This window comes from Rhinatrema bivittatum, chromosome 7 (genome assembly GCF_901001135.1).
Source record: "Rhinatrema bivittatum chromosome 7, aRhiBiv1.1, whole genome shotgun sequence".
Lineage (NCBI taxonomy): Eukaryota > Metazoa > Chordata > Amphibia > Gymnophiona > Rhinatrematidae > Rhinatrema > Rhinatrema bivittatum.
The window spans coordinates 276745348-276764199 of NC_042621.1; the positions used below are offsets into that span (position 1 = coordinate 276745348).

General features: G+C 46.7%; 1 protein-coding gene across 3 annotated transcripts in view; it reads right to left on the reverse strand.

Moving 5' to 3' along the window:
* PCGF6 (polycomb group ring finger 6) overlaps positions 1 to 18852 on the reverse strand; it is a 211378-nt gene that overhangs the window by 147484 nt on the left and 45042 nt on the right. For 2 of the 3 annotated variants that reach the window (XM_029610294.1, XM_029610297.1), the window contains exon 6: positions 3317 to 3425. In XM_029610294.1, coding sequence (XP_029466154.1) covers positions 3317 to 3425 — 109 coding nt within the window. The remainder of the gene's footprint in view (positions 1 to 3316; positions 3426 to 18852) is intronic. The other variant, XM_029610296.1, reaches the window with a different exon arrangement.

Here is an 18852-nt window from a genome sequence, read left to right on the forward strand (position 1 = left end):
TGGATTTTCAGAAGGCATTTGACAAAGTCCCTCATGAGAGGCTTCTAAGAAAACTAAAAACTCATGGGATAGGAGGTGATGTCTTTTCGTGGATTACAAACTGGTTAAGAGACAGGAAACAGAGAGTAGGATTAAATGGTCAATTCTCTCAGTGGAAAAGGGTAAAGAGTGGAGTGCTTTTCAATATATATATATATATATATATATATATATATATATATGATCTGGAAAGGAATACGACGAGGGAGGTTATTAAATTTGAGGATGATACAAAATTATTCACAGTAGTTAAATCACAAGCGGATTGTGATACATTACAGGAGGACCTTGCTAGACTGGAAGATTGGGCATCCAAATGGCAGATGAAATTTAATGTGGACAAGTGCAAGGTGTTGCATATAGGGAAAAATATGCCCTTGCTGTAGTTATACGATGTTAGGTTCCATATTAGAAGCTACCACCCAGGAAAAAGATCTAGGCATCATAGTGGATAATACTTTAAAATAGTCAGCTCAGTGTGCTGCAAGCAGTCAAAAAAGTAAACAGAATGTTAGGAATTATTAGGAAGGGAATGGTTAATAAAATGGAAAGTGTCATAATGCCTCTATCGCTCCATGGTGAGACCGCACCTTGAATACTTTGTACAATTCTGGTCGCCGCATCTCAAAAAAGATATAGTTGTGATGGAGAAGGTACAGAGAAGGGCAACCAAAATGATAAAGGAGATGGAACAGCTTCCCTATGAAGAAAGGCTGAAGAAGTTAGGGCTGTTCAGCTTGGAGGGGGGATATGATAGAGGTCTTTAAGATCATGAGAGGTCTTGAATGAATAGAAGTGAACCAATTATTTGCACTTTCGAATAATAGAAGGACTAGGGGGCATTCCATGAAGTTAGCAAGTAACACATTTAAGAAGACTAATTGGAGAAAATTCTTTTTCACTCAACGCACAATAAAGCTCTGGAATTTGTTGCCACAAGAGGTGGTTAGTGCAGTTGAGTTCAAAAAAGGTTTGGATAAGTTCTTGGAGGAGAAGTCCATTAACGGCTATTAATCAAGTTTATTTAGGGAATAGCCACTGCTATTAATTGCATCAGTAGCATGGGAACTTCTTAGTGTTTGGGTAATTGCCAGGTTCTTGTGGTCTGGTTTGGCCTCTGTTGGAAACAGGATGCTGGGCTTGATGGACCCAGCATGGCAATTTCTTATGTTCTTAATACACTTTTACAGGTTCTACGAAGAGTGCTTTTGGGATATTCACATTCTTATCCATCTTGGTATAGGTTTTACACAATAGTGTTTGCTTGCTATTCAATTTATTATATGATTGCTTTTATTTATATGACACTAATGATACTAATGCTGATTTTGTTATTATTCTGGGTGTCCAATGAAATGTGTTAAGTTTAGAGAATGTGAAGGGCTAGTAGTTCACATGTGAGAAAGAATGATGTATTAAATGGTGACACATCAAAAGAAAAGGGTATCACTGCTCAAAATTCATACACATGTAATGAACCACATGTCAAAAGGAACTCAATTTGTAGGACCAATAACTCGATGAGTTTGGCTATCATTCAAACTCATACTTGGGTACAACGGTCCATTTAATTTATTAATACCAGAACCAATTTTTTAGTTTTATATTTTATAGAACCCAAAAAGTTCGTTTTCAATAAAAAGCTATATCCATAAACTGAAGCTGACGCACACACACACACACAATGGATGTCTTTGCAAATCCTTCCAGATAGGTTATGACATAATAATCGCAAATCACCCGTTTTGCATGAACACTACAGGCTCAATAAGGCAATAATACTTGCAAAAATAATAATGTAGACCTCTGTCTTCTTGTAGTTTCAAAAGCTCATCAATAATTGAGAGATACTCATCTGAAATTAAATGGCAAAAAGTCCATTCCAAAAGATGTCCCGACACGATCGCGTTTTGGACCACACCGGGTCCTGCTTCAGGGGCAAGCAACTCGTCCGGAGAGATTTGTCCTTACCAGGACACAAAACTGCAATTCAGCTTCATTTCTCCAAAATGCTCTAGTGGTTACAGCTATTATTCTTCAAAGCGGTCTAAATTTAAGACTGCGTTTTTTATAAAATGGTGAAACAGGAATATGGATAAAACAAAAAATTCAGCATTTCACAATGCTGAGACACATAGAAGTAGTTTTTATCATCAGTTAAGTTTGAAGTACTGCCAAAGAGAGACAAAGAAAACAGGACCAGTGAATGTGCCACCCAAAGACATAAGACCCTAACTCACGGTAGGATGGGCAGATTTCTGCTCAGAGCTGTACCAGATCATTTCAGCAAGACCATCTCAGCAAAGACCCAGATTCTCCAGTGCCACCCTGTCCCCCAAACTAGATCCTGCTTAGCACATAATCGTCTGGAAAGATCCGAAGACACTTACCCCGAAGTGACCATTTCTTGCTAGGTCATTTGTATATAAGTATTCTTGTTAGCTGGGGAAAATTATTTACCTTGCTCATTTATGCTTGTATAAACTGTTTTGTTTGTTATTGCCACAGATATTCTTATAAGTGTCTGTGTATAAATTATAAAGAAAAATATAGCTTTTCATATTTTCACATAAGCCATAGTCAGGTGTCATTTTCTTAGTGTGTAAGTGTGATCCAGACTACGCAAGGCGAACACCCCAATCTTTCCATTCACTACAGGGCACTAGGCCTCAAGTTAGAAAAAAATTCAAGAGAGACTAACATCTGTGTGATAGGTCAGACGAAAAAAAGACCGAGGAGTTCACAAGGCAGCAATATGCACAAGCACTCTCACATATGCTCAGTAAAGTCTATTCTGACCTCTGAGACCTGGGTCTGTGTCTGCACCATCAGATGATGACAACATGTAATAGCTAGTTCATGCCTGCCTGTCGATGTAGAATGAATTACTGGTTTCTTAATTATCATAAATTAGTGCATCATTTTAGCCCCAAGAAAAGAGGAATGAGATGCCAACACTGCTACCACTGGAAACCATCAACTGCCAAATATAATGAACTGAAGGCTAGCACTAAATGACAGAAGGGTGGCACCTTATAAACTTAACCAATTTATTGAAGCATGAGCTTTCAAAGATAGTGTCCACTACTTCAGATGCATGAAGTGATGTACAGGAGATGGGTAAAATATATACAGAAGGCATTGGATTAGGCAGGATATGGTGTGGCGAGAGTGTTAATAGCATTATAGTATAGCCTACTGACAGCAGAGGTAAGCATGAAGACTAGCTCAGTATGCCACACTACTGCCAGCTCACAGTGTTCTGTATTTTACTTACCCAATAAACTCTAGCAGTAGTGAGATATCTAGTTCTGGTGGAATCCGAAATACAGCGCCCAACACTTTTCTGGATTTGCTTCTGCTTGTTGCAACAGGCTGTGGTGCTACTATGTGACAAAAGTAGACAATTAGCATATGATACTAATGAAAAAGCCCTGGTCTCTGTTGATGGGCTTTGTATAACCCAAAGGGGGAACAAAACAGGTGGTTGACAATTGGCTCAGCTACATACTTTTTCTAGATATATGTATGCTTATTTTCTAAGTGTACAATTGCTGAAGTCAAATAGGCACACTATAAGTTGTGCACCTCATGCAAAATACCACACAAATGTTCAACCTTGCCAATTATTCAAGCATTTTCATAGAAACATAGAATATGATGGCATATAAGGACCAGAAGGCCCATCTAGTTTTCCCTGTTTCCTTAATGTCGCATTGCACTAGGGATCCAGATGGTCCTTGGCTTTCCCTTCATTCCTTTGTAACTAAGGATCCCTTGTGCTTATTCCATTCTTTCCTGAATTTTGTTACTGTTTTGGCCTCCACCACTTCCACAGAGAGAGTATATCATGAATTCACCATCTTTTCAATGAAAAAATGTTTTAATGCTACTTCTGAGTCTATTCCCTTTATAACCCCTTGTTCTAAAACTTCCTTTCTACTAAAAAAAAAAGTTTGCTTTTTGTGCACTAGTTATACCTTTTAGGTATGTGAATTCTATTACAGGGTGAGCAAACATTTTCAGCAGCGGCCCTAGTTACATTCATGCAATGGATTGGGTGATGGGTTAGTATATGCGGAGAGAACCCTAAGATTCTCTACTAGAAAGTCTAATCATTGAGAGGGGAGCAGAGTGATATAGTTACGGGTTTTGGCTCCCCCATGCATGCTCTAACAGTTTATAAACCCATGCCACCATCTCAGGGTATAGATTCTTAGTCTGATGTTCCTTAATAGACCCTCTTAGGAGTAACATGTCCTTTGCTGTCTGAACTTTTGATTATTTTTTGCGAAACGGACTCTAGGGTCTCCTGGACTGAGTCTGGGTAAAGAAATGGAGATAGAGTGTTTTATCCCCTATCTGGTGTGATCACTTCAGGGGCAAGCTCCTTTGTTGCGCTCTTTTGTTTGCTTGCCTCACGGTGCAAGTGTCTTCGGCGTTGCCGCAGCAGTCTTCAGGCATCGGTGGGCAGGCGATGGGCAGTCTCTGCCTCCTTAGTGCCTGCTTCCTTCCTCTCGCTCAGAGGGTGGAAGGGAGGCCTTGTGCCACTGCTGCTGTCACCAATGCTGCTGAGAAGTGGTGGAGGGAGGTCGAGTAGGCCTCACCTCCACACGCAGGCAGGTCTACAGCTGGGGGCCATGTCAAGGCTCATTCCATTCGAGCCATGGCGACTTTGGTGGCCTACTTACATGTGGGCCCCGAAGACGAAATTTGCAAAGTGGCAACCTGGATTTCCCGCCATACCTTTGCTTCACACTACTGATTGGACAGAGAAGGTTGATGTGACAGCCATTTCAATCAGTACTTGAACCCAACTTTTCTGACCTGATGCCCCTTGTTCAGGTTGGCTCTGTTGCCACCAGCACTAGTCTGTTGTGCCTGCTGGCACCCAGTTAAGTGCTGCATGTTCCTTGTTCATACGGGAGCAGCCTATAGCTAGGTATTCACCCACATACGAGGACTACCATCCTGCTTGTCCTAGGGGAAAGCAGAGCTGCTTACTTGTAACAGGTGATCTCCTAGGATGTTAAGCCTCAGGAAACCTGCCCGCCACCCCACGCAGTTGGGTTTCTAATAGTTTGTTTTATTTTTTCGTTAATTCTATGTTACGAGACTGAAGAGGGACACTGTGTGGCGTGTGAATAGTGGCATGATGGGCATGCTCAGTGAGACTAGTCAAAGTTCGAGAAACTTTGACAGAAGTTTTCCATGCCAGGCTCCATCTGATGATGTCACCCACATGTGAGGACTAACATCCTGCTGTCCTAAGAGAACACCTGTCACAGATAAGCAACTCTGCTTATCTGTGGATCTGCTGCCTTTCAAAAGCCAGGCCGCTAGAGAGAAGCGATCCACCCCGTCTGAAAATAGGGTCCCTGATGCAACAACCCCAGCAGATGTGCTAAGCGCACGGGACAGTCTATCGCTAGATAAACCATGGCTGGCGTGGCCACTTGAGTGCCACCAGAATCACCCTGCCCGGATGAAGATTGATTTGACGCAACACTCTCCCCTCAGAGACCATGGAGGAAACATGTACAGAAGAAGCTCTGCCATCCACGGCTGAATGAGTGCATTGATATCCTTGGAGCTGATTTCTCTCCTGCGACTGAAAAACATGTCTGTCTTCGCATTTCCTGAAATCACCATGAGGTTCAATTCTGGCCTGCTCCATCTGGCCTGAATTAGAGCAAAGGCTGCCACCGACAGCTCTCACTCCCCGGGATCCAACTGCTGTCTGCTGAGATAATTAGCCTGCATGTTGTCTACTCTGGCCAAATGTGATGCAGCTATTGCTGCTAGATGGTTCTCTGCCCAAACAAACAGGTCTTGTGCCTCCTGTGCTACCTGCCGACTATTCGTCCCGCCTTGACGATTGATATAAGCAATCGTTGTCGCACTGCCAGAGAACACCCGCACTGACTTTGTGAATGAGAGGGAGAAATGCAAGCAAGGCATTGTGAACTGCTCTGGTCTCCAAACAATTGCTGGACCAAGATGCCTCTTCTATTGACCACTGACCCTAGGATGACTGTCCTTGGAAAACTGCCCCGAATCCTTTGAGGCTGGCGTCTGTAGTCATGACCACCTATTTGGGCACCTCCAGGTCTGTCCCTCACTCCAGATTGGTCTGAGACAGCCACCAGGAGAGACTGGACCTGGCTTCTCCTGAAGCAGTAATGAAAGCTGAAATTCCTCTGACAGTGGATTCCAATGGGACAGAGCCCTCTGCAGAGGTTGCATGTGAGCAAAGGCCCATGGAACTAACTCCAGCGCAGAAGCCTTAGAACCCAGGACCTGTAAATAGTACTAGACTTTGGGAACTGCAAGCCACAGAAGCCGGAGCACCTGACTCTGCAACTTGACCACTCTCTCTGCGATCAGAAAAACCTTTCATATCCGGGTATCAAACCAAACTCCTAGATATTCCAGAGACCGGGACAGCTTCAAATGACTCTTCGCCAGATTTGTCACCTAGCCCAATGAGTCCAGGAGCTGCATAACCCGAACTGAACGATGAACACTCCACTTCCAACTTTGCCCTGATGAGTCAATGTCCAGGTTTGGATGGACCAGGATTCCCTCTCTCGAGATCCGCTACCACCACTACCATCACCTTTGTGAACATCCATGGAGCAGTCGCTAACCCAAAGGGAAGGGCCTGAAATTGGAAATGTTCCCGTAGAACCATGAACCTCAGGAACCTCTGGTAATGGCCCTTATGGGAATGTGGAGATAGGCCTCCTTCAGATCTAATGATGCCATAAACTCCCCTTTGTGAACCGCTGCTATCATGGTTCACAAGGTTTCCATCCGAAAATGTGGCACCCAGAGGGCAACACTGACCTTCTAAAGCTTGAGAATGGGCCAAAACATCCCCTCCTTCTTGGAAACCATGAAATACACTGAGAACCTTCCCTGTCCCCTCTCGAGGGGCTCCAGAACGATCACGTGCAAAAGCTGCAACCTCCCGCTTATAGAAACATAGAAATGATGGCAGAAGAAGACCAATCAGTCCATCCAGTCTGCCCAGCAAGCTTCACACTTCTTTTTTCTCATACGTATCTGTTTCTCTTGGCTCTTAGTAACCTTTGGTTCTATTTCCCTTTCACCCCCACCATTAATGTAGAGAGCAGTGATGGAGCTGCATCCAAGTGAAATATCAAGCTTGATTAGTTAGGGGTAGTAACCGCCGCAATAAGCAAGCTACACCCATACTTATTTGTTTACCCAGACTATGTTATTCAGCCCTTATTGGTTGTTTTTCTTCTCCCCTGCCGTTGAAGCAGAGAGCTATGCTGTATATGCATTGAAAGTGAAGTATGCATTGAAAGCCACATTAACTATCAACAAATATTGAATAAGCCTAATAATTGGTAATACCTATAGCCTTTGAACTCTCCGTTAATTTTACATGCTCTTACCCACCCCTGGGTTTTTTGTTTTTTTTTTTTTAATTTGGAGATGGCAGCCCTCCATCCTTCCGCTCCGTGAAGGTGGAACACCAACCACTGGCATCCCGCTCCGTGAATGCCTCTGTGGCTACTGCCACTCCGTGCAGTGTTTTGCTGCCTCCTCTTTATACACGTCCTCTAGACCTGATGGACCTTATCTGTTACTCTTGGCTCTTAGTAACCTTTTGATTCTATTTCCCTTCTATCCCCACCATTAATGTAGAGAGCAGTGTTGGAACTGCCTCTAAGTGAAATATCTAGCTTAATTAGTTAGGGGTAGTAACCGCTGCAATAAGCAAGCTATACCCATGTTTATTTGTTTACCAAGACTAAATAATTCAGACCTTGTTGATTTTTTTCTGTATATAGATCTACTTTTCATCATTCCCCCTGCCGTTGAAGCAGAGTTATGCTGAATATGCATTGAAAGTGAAGTATCTGACTTTCTCCCCTGCCGTTGAAGCAGAGAGTTATGCTGAATATGCATTGAAAGTGAAGTATCTGACTTTCTCCCCTGCCGTTGAAGCAGAGAGTTATGCTGGATATGCATTGAACGTGAAGTACCAGGCTTATTTGGTTTGGGGTAGTAACCGCCGTAACAAGCAAGCTACTCCCCGCTTTTTTTTGTGAATGCAAATCTTTTTCCACGTTTCCTCTTGCCGTTGAAGCTTAGAGCAATGCTGGAGTCGCATTAACCGTGTGTATGTTTATTGAATAAGAGTATTATCTCTAGGCAGTAGCCGTCATTCCCGCGAGCCACCCACTCTTCATTCACGTCCTCTAGACTTTATGGATCCACAGTGTTTATCCCACGCCCCTTTGAAGTCCTTCACAGATCTGGTCTTCACCACTTCTTCCGGAAGGGCATTCCAGGCATCCTTCACCCTCTCCGTGAAGAAATACTTCCTTACATTGGTTCTGAGTCTTCCTCCCTGGAGCTTCAAATCGTGACCCCTGGTTCTGCTGATTTTTTTCCGACGGAAAAGGTTTGTCGCTGTCTTTGGATCATTAAAACCTTTCAAGTATCTGAAAGTCTGTATCATGTCACCCCTGCTCCTCCTTTCCTCCATGGTGTACATATTTAGATTCTTCAATCTGTCCTCATAAGTCATTCGATGAAGACCATTCACCCTTTTGGTCGCCCTTCTCTGGACCGCCTCCATCTTGTCTCTGTCTCTTCGGAGATACGGTCTCCAGAACTGAACACAGTACTCCAGGTGAGGCCTCACCAAGGACCTGTACAAGGGGATAATCACTTCCCTTTTCTTACTCAATATCCCTCTCTCTATGCAGCCCAGCATTCTTCTGGCTTTAGCTATCGCCTTGTCACATAGTGTCTAATGATCTGAAGTCGGCGAAACAATCACCCCAAGGTCTCTCTCCTGCTCCGTGCACATCAGCCTTTCTCCCCCCATCGAATACAGTTCATTCGGATTTCCACTTCCCATATGCATGACTCTGCACTTCTTGGCATTGAATCTCAGCTGCCATATCTTCGACCACTCTTCCAGCTTCCTTAAATCCAGTCTCATTCTCTCCACTCCTTCCGGCGTGTCCACTCTGTTGCAGATCTTAGTGTCATCCGCAAAAAGACAAACCTTACCTTCTACCCCGTCCGTAATATCGCTCACAAAGATATTGAACAGGACCGGTCCCAACACGGATCCTTGCGGTACACCGCTTAAAACCGCTCTCTCTTCAGAGAGAGTTCCATTTACCATCATGCATCGTCTTCTGTCCGTCAACCAGTTTGCAATTCAGGCCATCACCTCGGCACTCATTCCTAAGCTTCTCATTTTATTCACCAGTCTCCTGTGCGGGACCGTATCAAAAGCTTTGCTGAAATCCAAGTAGATTACATCAAGTGCTCTTCCTTGATCCAATTCCTTGGTTACCCAGTCAAAAAAGTCGATCAGATTTGTCTGACAGGATCTTCCCCTGGTGAATCCATGCTGCCTCTGGAACAGGAGATGCAGCGGGGGGGGGATCACAAAGGCGTCTCCTGAGCAGCCAAGAAAATTCTAAGGCATAGCTGTCTCTCACCACTTCCAATACCCACTGATCTGACATGATTCTGGCCCACTCCTCATAAAAAAAAAAAAAAAAAAAAAGGGAAAGCATCCCTCCGAAACTGCTGGGGAAGAGTGGACCAGCTTGTCTTCATTGGCCAATCTTACCTCTGCCTCTCCCTAGGCACCACCGCACCTGGGAGGCAGACGCTGTGCTCAAAAGGGCTGCTGCCTACCCAAGCCCTGCTTTTGAGCTGCAGGCACGGAACTTCTGATTGGGCGAAATCTCCTCATGTCCCAAACAAGCACGCAGCGGAAGAGACTTCTTGGCGGTCTTCTTGTCCTTGGGAAATTTCCCTTTGACTTTCCCAACTGTTTTATCAGCTGCTCTAACAGCAGCTTGCCTTTGAAGGGGGAGGTTACCCAGCTGGGCCTTCGACCACACGTCCTCAAACCAATTTCGCAACCACAGTAGCCTTTGCACTGCAACAGCCGAGACCATATTTCTGGCTGATGTCCGAACTAAGTCAGCCAGACCACAGAAGATCATCCCCTTTAGCAGTCAGGATGTTGTTGGAATCCTGCATTGGATCTCCTAAGGTAATCCCAGGGACCTTGTCCAGATCCACTAGAGCTCCCTGCAACTGATCAGGTTTGGCGCGTCATCTGATGTGTCTCCATTCTCATCAGCGACCATGTCAGAGACCAAGCCACTGTAGAAACCCTCCCGATCCTGTCTGCTCCTCCTCCCTAGGCTTCTTATTCCCACGAGCTTTCTAGAGAAGTGGCTGCTTGGATCCTGCCTCCTTTTTGGCCAAATAGGCTCTATGGAGAAGCAGGACAAAATCCATGGAGAACTCGTCAGAATTAGATGAACACTGATCCTGAACAGTGTCCCCCTGGGTCCCCTCCCCCTCCCTGTCACTTAAAGGGACCTGATCCACAGGAGAAAGTGGACGGGAGTCCTTAAGTCCTCTACATGGAGCCTGGCTCCTACCATGAGGAGCTAAAATGGTTGATGTCCTTTTAGGCAACCACTGGGGCCTCCTGCACTGGTCCCGATGACTTCGAGGTACCACGATCCCCACAAAAGGACCAACCTCCCCAGAGACACAATCAGGGCAAAACGCGGTTGTGCTGAGGCACACCATCTTGGCTCCACAGCAAACTTTCCTGTGCAGCGCGGGAGGTACCATACCGGTGAGAATGGACCTAAAAATAGCCCGCCTGTGAAAACTGTCGGCAGCGCTTTTAGTGCTGACCAAGCACCCGGTCCTGACAAGTCATGGTGATTCGGTCCTGGAACCTGCGACTGCCTCCCGGCAGTAAAACAGCAGTCAGTTGCCCAAGCTCTGCCTCAAGGTTGCTCCTGCCACTTGTTCCTCTAATATATATATATTTTTTTAAACTAAAAGGACCCCCCCCCCCCTCAAACCAATAAGGGAAAATACAATGAATTACTTCCCAGCTTCTTGTGAAGAGGCTGTGTACAGACTGTAGCAGGGACCCAGAGGGGGAGAGGGAACCAGGACCACCGGCTATCACCCCAGTCCCCTGAAGACCAGGGTCGAGCTAGCACAGGGATCACCAACCTCCCGCTTCACCGAGGGATGGTTGACGAAGGAATCTAACACCTCGGGGAGCCGTCCACATGGGAATCTTCCTTCTTCCCTTTCTTTCTCCTGATTTCATACTAACTCCAGACTACAGTGTTTGCATCTCTATCATCTACTGGAAACAGAGTGATAGTAAGGGACTGCAGGTGGCACTATGTTATGTAACAGTCTTGAAAAGTTTTTATTCTCTGCCTCCATCTGCTGGTAGGGATGCAAAATCCACTTATCTGGACTGATCTGGTGTACAAACAGGAACAGCAAGACTGCAGAAAGAAATGTTGCTTGCAATGACTGACCTCTTTGAAGTCCAGAATGGGCCTGAAAATGCCTTCCTTCTTCAGAACCACATTCCCAGCCCTTATTGTCGGCCAGAAGTGAACCACTGCTCCCAGTTACAGTAACCTTTGCAAGGTTGATTCTACTATTGCCCTTTTGAACTCTGACCAGGGAGACAAAGATGTCTGAAAAGGGAAACACAAACTCCAGAGCACAGCAGTCTTTAACGATATTCAGCACCTATTTGACTGTTGTGATGTGGGTTCACTCCAGATAAAACCTGGCAAGACTTCTATCCACTGGAATCGCTGCAGAGGGGACTCACAGGTCCTTAATTGTGCTGAGTGGGTACCTCCTGATGAGCTTGCTCCATCTCTGCAATTTCCTTTCCCTCCACAAAAGGACTGGCTCTTTGTAGCCTATCAGGATTTGTAAGACTGGAAATTTCATCCAGGACTATAATACCTCAATTCTTTAAACTACTGCTGCTGCCGCACAACTCTGTGGCTGTCCCGTGATGTTTATCCCCTGGTAATCTCTGGGGCTTTACCTCCCCCAGATCCTTCATCAATTTTTTCAAGTGTTCACTGAAAAGGAGTTTGCTTTCCAAGAGTAGCTTTCTCAAAAGAGATTTTGAGGGATCATCAGCTAACCACTGCCTTAAAGTACAGTAGTCTCAGAGCCATGATTATGGTTATGGTCCTAAATTAAATCAAACAAACAGTGAGTCTGCCAAGAAAACTGTCCCTCCCCCACTCCAACTGGGCCAACTCACTAGATTCAAATGAACTCTAATTCCCATCTGGGTTATCCAGAAGCTATGTCTGTCTCAGTAGGATACAAGCCACATACAGTATCCCCAAAATGAAACTTGCAAGGCTAAGGTGATTACAACTCAGCATGAGCAGTGGCTGCAGCTCTGCAAAGGAAAACATGATGATATTTTACAGACGTGCAAGAGTCTAACCACAAATCAACATGACCAATTCAGAAGAGGGTGAGCTCCCTCTATTGGCTGTTTTATTTCAGTTATTATCAAGAATAACTGATACCAACTGGCTGCAACAGATACTTGCCATGCCAGAGTTTAATGAGCGATGAGCAAACACCATCCCAAATATGGTCATACAGTGTAAATAACTGTCAGTAATAGACAGCATCAAGGACATTCTCTTACAAACAAAGGAGAAACAAAGAAAGCAGCATCTCTGACTCCCAAATTCTCGTCAAAGTGAAGTGGCTATGGACTATTTTATTGGGTAGCTAGTTACATATTTATGCATCTCTGGAGCAGGCTACAATGAGATATTTGCATAATAAAATTATTTTATTCTCAGAACTGTCTCTGTCTATCACTCCAAGCACACTGCCATGGAACATCTACACACACACACACACACACACACACACACACACACACACACACACACACACACACACACACACACACACACACACACACACACACACACACACACACACTCTGGGGCACTTGGAGGAACTCCAGCAGTGAGCTCCAAATGTGTGGCACTTTCTTCAGCTTCATGCTTCCCTTTATCCCAAGGCTCTCCTAGAACAAACCAAAGCAGCTGCCAGAACTCAAGATAGTCTGTGCAGTTGATGCTATCCCCTGGGTTTTTTTTTTTAAACTTGATCAGCTGTTCTATTCAATGCAAAAACCCCTTAGAAAGGAAACAGAACCAGAGCCCACAATATCAGAGGAGGTCAAGGTAGGGGAGGAAAGGAGAAGAAATCAATAGATTACATCTCCAAGAGAGGAATTTCAATCCCCAAAGAGATTGGAGCCTCTCACGATCTCAGGAACTCCGAGGCTACCAGAGTCTATTCGCACTTCCTTGGCTCTACCAGGACCTCCAAAGTATGGTCAATCAGGGGCCCTGCAAATGCTGCACCAGTCCAGATTGTCTCCATCTGTTGGAGACAGAGAAATACTGACCAGGTTTACTACTGCACCAGCTCATCTGTGAGCGATATTGCATAAAACATGTAATTCTCTCTATCTGCGGGTAAGAAGGTATAACCCACTTGTCTAGACTGGTATGGCAGAATACAGAATATATCATTAAAATACAAATAAATTGATAAACATCTCTACTAACCAGTTTAAACTGTTACCAAATTTATTTCTGTAGGGACATATTAACTCTTTTAGATTTAAGAGTCTGCCATGTAGGAAACATATCGCTCTGGCACTAAAGGTCTTACATTGGTTACCAGTAAAATGAAGGGTGAGATTTACATTGCTAGTGATAATATTCAAACTTCTTAATAGTGACCAACCTTGTACACAGAGAGAGAATTAGTTGGTTTACCCCAGTAAGGCCTCTACGCTTGGAAGGAAGGCGTTTGGAACAAAACTCCCTCAGTCAGTATTTATAGATATGAGTGTATGAGGATTAGAGCATTTTCATATGCAGCAGTTTCAGCACAGAATGGGCTACTAGCAAAAGTGAGACTATGCTGTTTGAAAAGGCATATTCTCAATTAGATTATGTCTTTTTTTTTATTATATATTTTATATTGCTTGTGCCCTTTTATGATAGTAAAGGGTGTTATTCACGCTGGACAAATTGTTTTAGGAAGAAGCAGAATATAAGAAATTATAAATAAGTGGATAAGCCATACAATGCACAAGAGGGCAGTTGCATGGATAGATAGGGAGCACTGTGACAAAAAGGAAAAGAGTGGTAAAAAGCAAGTTTGCTTACCGTAAACGGTGTTTCCATAGATAGCAGGATGAATTAGCCATGCTGTCATGGAAACTGTCCTTCAGGGCCCAGGAGGCGGAGCTTGTCAAAGCAGAGATCAGAGCTTTGCTCTCTGCGGCTGCGCGTGTGTTCCCACGCAGGAAAGTAACGGAATCTCTTCAGTCTGTAATTAAGCTGTATTGTAGTCGAAGACTTGGTGACTGCCAGGGAGGAGGGTGGGTCAGCATGGCTAATTCATCCTGCTATCTACGGAAACACCATTTACAGAAAGCAAACTTGCTTTTTCCCCGTCGATAGCAGGGCTGAATTTGCCATGCTGTCATGGGAGTCCCAAGCTCCCGATCACGTTGTTTATGATATATTTGTACGTGATCCCTGACAGTGTGGCGGTCACCATGGACAGGAGGATAGAGACTGCAGTATTGCTTGCCCTATCTTCGCATCAGTGGCTGCTTGTTGATCAAGGCAGTAGTGAGATGTGAAGGTATGGAGCGATGACCATGTTTCTGCCTTACAAATGTCTATGGGTTGTACATTCTTAAGGTGTGCCAAGGAGGCTGCTACTGCTCTGACTTGGTAAGCTTTAGGAGCAGAATGTAGTTGTAAATTCTGTTTATAGTAACAGAATTTGATGCACTGTGCTATCCAGCTGGAGATAGTGCATTTAGCCACTGGTAATCCAGGAGCCTTTGGATCAAAGGAGACAAAGAGTTGAGAAACACGGGAGTCTGAGTTTGTCCTTTCTTTGTAGTATGCTAAAGCTCTTTTACAATCTAGTGTGTGCAATAGTTTTTCCCTATCATTTGCATGAGGTTTAGGGAAAAAGGTGGGTAATTCTATGGTCTGATTGAGATGGAATTGAGAAACCACTTTTGGTAGGAAGGATGGGTGAGTTCGGAGAACTACCTTTTGGTGATGAAATTGCAAATATGGAGAATAATGGACCAAGGCCTGTAATTCACTAACTCTACGTGCCGATGTTACTGCAACTAGGAATACAACTTTCCATGTGAGGTATTTAATATGTGCCGAGCCCATGGGTTCAAAAGGGAAAAGCATGAGCTGTTCAAGAAGTATGTTGAGGTTCCATGGAACTGGAGGTTTAGAGATCGGAGGGCAAAGGTGATTTAGCCCCTTGATGAAACGAGATAGTAAGGGGTGATTGGATATAGGAATATTATTAACTGGTCTATGATATGCCCCTATGGCACTGAGGTGAACTCTGATGGATGATGTTGCTAGACCAGCTGCGTATAGTGTATGAAGATAGTCTAAGTAGCTCAGGTGAACAGTTCAATGGTGGTACACCTTTGGAAATGCACCAGGTAGAGTAACATTTCCATTTGTAGCTATAATTTTTCCTCGTTGAGAGAGTTTCCTGGATTCTAACAAGATGAATTGTGCAGAGGTGGAAATCCCCTGTTCTTTTAGAAAGAGCCTCTCAATCTCTACGCTGTCAAGTGGAAAGATGAGTGTAGCGGGTGTAGAAGCGCCCCTTGTTCCCTGAACATACCAGGATCAGTCCAGACGGTGGTTATGTTCCCCCGTCCAGCAGATGGAGTCAGACAAGGCTTCGAAGGGTGCTGGCATAAGTACCTGTGCACCCTCTGCAGGAGCTCAGTATCTCTCTGACTCCAGCAGATAGGAGTAGGGGAACCTGGTGCTTCCCCTCCATGAAAGATTTTTCTTTCAGTGGTTTCTTTCTTTAGTTTTATTCTCAGGTTGGATCAAGTTTTTGTTTTTTTTTAAACCAAGGGGGAGGAGCGAGAAAAGTTTTCCTTCTCTGGGGCTTGCAGGCAGGGCTGTTTCAGTCTCTCTCCCCTTCTCCTCTGCCTCCGGGTAAGTGGTTTTTTTTTTTTTTTTTTGGTGTGAATTTCTTCTTTTCAGCTTGGAAGCTGCTATTGGTTGGGAAAGCTGGTGGTGCCAGCCTCTTCCCCCTCGTTGCTGCAAGTTGCCCTCGGCCCCGAGACTGTCACTCCCCGGGGCTGCCGCAGCAGAGAGGGGACATTCCTCTGCTGCTGATCCGAGGGCACTCAGGGGAGCGCAGGGCTTCTTGCCTGCTTCCCGCGGCAATTCTCTTTCTCCTCTGTCGGGGCCCCCCCCCCACCACGGCTCGCCCCTCCCCCGGCTGCCTGTCAGCATGCCGCGGCCATCCCACTGCTCACAGCCTGTGGCGAGCTGGGGTCGAGGATTTCTAGGGAGGGAGTTTGTTCCAGGTGCTTCCCTGGTGGGGAGGGCACCTCCGGGCCGCTGGACGTCCTTTCTCCCCGCGCCTCAGCACGATCCGGGCATCGTGGGCTGGCCCCTTCACCGCTGTCGGTGGGAACGGTGGCCATTTTGAATTCTCCCGATCATTTTCAGCAGCCATCAGGGGAGGAAGAAGAGGATCCCGGAGACTTCCCTCCATCGATCCTCACTCCTATTGTTGCCTTAGGGGCCCCCGGATGTCTCAATCGCCCCCCCCCCCCCCCGGGTCCCCCACCTTTTTCCCCCCGGAGTTCATTGTGCTTATGCACAATGCTTATCTGCAGCGCCTGGAGGTTCCCAGGGCGCCCATGCCGGACCCGCCTCCCGCCAAGACACCCCGGTTAGCGGAGGCTCCACAGGGGACCCAGGACTCAGCGGAGGGGGGGGATGGGTTCCCCCGTTTCATCCAGACGATTCTACCTCGGAGGCACAGCTTGAGTGCGATGACCCGCAGGTCCTCTGCATCTTTAGGAGGGAAGAGCTTGAGGATCTTATCCCGCAGATCCTTCAGGAGTTGGACCTTGACCCCCCACCCGACCCGCCAGGACCCCTGGCTCCTGTTGTCACCTCGTCCGCCAGGAAGGGAGATCTGGTCCTAGCCGGTTTGCGCCCTCTGTCCTGGGCTTATCCCACCCATCTCACCTTTCTGCAGTTATTAGCCAGGGAATGAGATACTCCCCGAGACATACCTTAAGGTCGGACGGGCCATGGAAAAACTTTATCCTCTCCCGGAGGATTTCTTGGAGTTAAGGTCCCGAAGGTTGACTTGGCAGTGTCGGCGGTGACCAAGAGGACGACTATACCAGTGACGGGCGGTACAGTTCTGCGGGATATCCAGGATAGAAAGCTGGAGGTCTACCTCAAGAGGGTCTTTGAGGTCTCGGCCTTGGGGATTTGCGCTGCCATCTGTAGCTCCCTGGTGCAGAGGGCGAGCCTCCGCTGGGTCCAACATCTACTCACCTCGCAGGTCTTACCTCCCAAGGAAGCGCGACAGGTGGACCGTCTAGAGTCCGCCATAGCTTATGGGGCAGACGCCTTGTATGATTTGTTCCGCTTCCTGGCAAGATCCATGGTCTCAGTGGTATCCGCACGGCGCCTCCAATGGCTTCGCAACTGGTCGGCGGATACCTCCTCCAAGTCCAGTCTAGGGTCTCTTCCTTTCAAGGGCAAGTTCCTCTTCGGCGAAGATCTCGACCAGATCATCAAGTCCCTGGGGGAGAATTCGGTCCACCGGCTGACAGAGGACCACCAGCGAAACTTCAGGTTCTTTACTCCCTCCAGAACTCTGTCCCAGGCGCAGCGTCGTTACCGCAGCTACAAACAGCAGGGGCCCCGGACACTGTCTTCCAGATCCCAGTCCTGGCCCCGTTCCTTTCGTGGTCGCAGGCCCGCTCGGGAGGGGACGAGTCAGGGGGCCTTGTCCAAGCCCGCTCAATGATGCTGAGCCCACCCACTCCTCGACTCCGCGGATCGGAGGAAGGATCTCTCGCTTTTACGAGGAGTAGGTCCGCATCACCTCAGACCAGTGGGTCCTAGACATCTTAAAGAACGGCTACGCTTTGGAGTTTGGCCACCACCCAAGGGACATGTTTCTCTTCTCGCCTTGTGGATTGAGCCTCATGAGACTGGCGGTACAACAGACCTTGGACAGACTTCTGAGCCTCGGGGCCATCACTCCCGTTCCCTTCGGAGAGGTAGGCTCGGGCCATTATTCAATTTACTTCGTCGTTCCCAAAAGGACGGGTCCTTTCGCCTAATTCTGGATCTCAAGGTCAAAAAGTCCTTACGGGTCCTCCGTTTCCGCATGGAGACCCTGCGTTCCGTGATTGCGGCAGTACATCAAGGGAAATTCCTTGCATCTCTTGATCTGACAGAGGCCTATCTCCACATCCCCATTTTCAAGGCCCATCAGAGGTTTCTTCGCTTCAAGATTCTGAATCAGCACTTTCAGTTCCAGGCCCTTCCTTTCGGGCTGGCGACCGCTCCACGGACGTTCACAAAGATCATGGTTGTAGTGGCGGCCGCTCTGAGATGGGAGGGGATCCTAGTCCACCCCTACCTGGACGACTGGCTCATTCGAGTGAAGTCTTTTTCCCAGGGACAGTCAGCAGTCTCCAGGGTCGTCCATCTCTTCCGGTCCCTTGGCTGTGGTGAACTTCTCCAAGAGCTCCCTCACCCCCTCGCAGCACTTGGATTTCTTGGGAGCACGCTTCGACACACGTCAAGGCAAGGTTTTCCTACGCCCGGACAAGGCCAATCCCTCTGGGAGCAGATACAGTGCTTTACTGTGGTACCAGCTCCCACGTCCTGGGACTATCTGCAGCTTTTGGGTTCCATGGCCTCCACGACCGATCTCGTTCCATGGGCTTTTGCGCACCTCCGCCCCTTGCAAGCAGCCCTGCTCTCTCGCAGGATTACCAGCTGGTCCTTCCTCTCCCCCAGTTTGCCAAGGACAGCCTGGGCTGGTGGCTGGACCCTC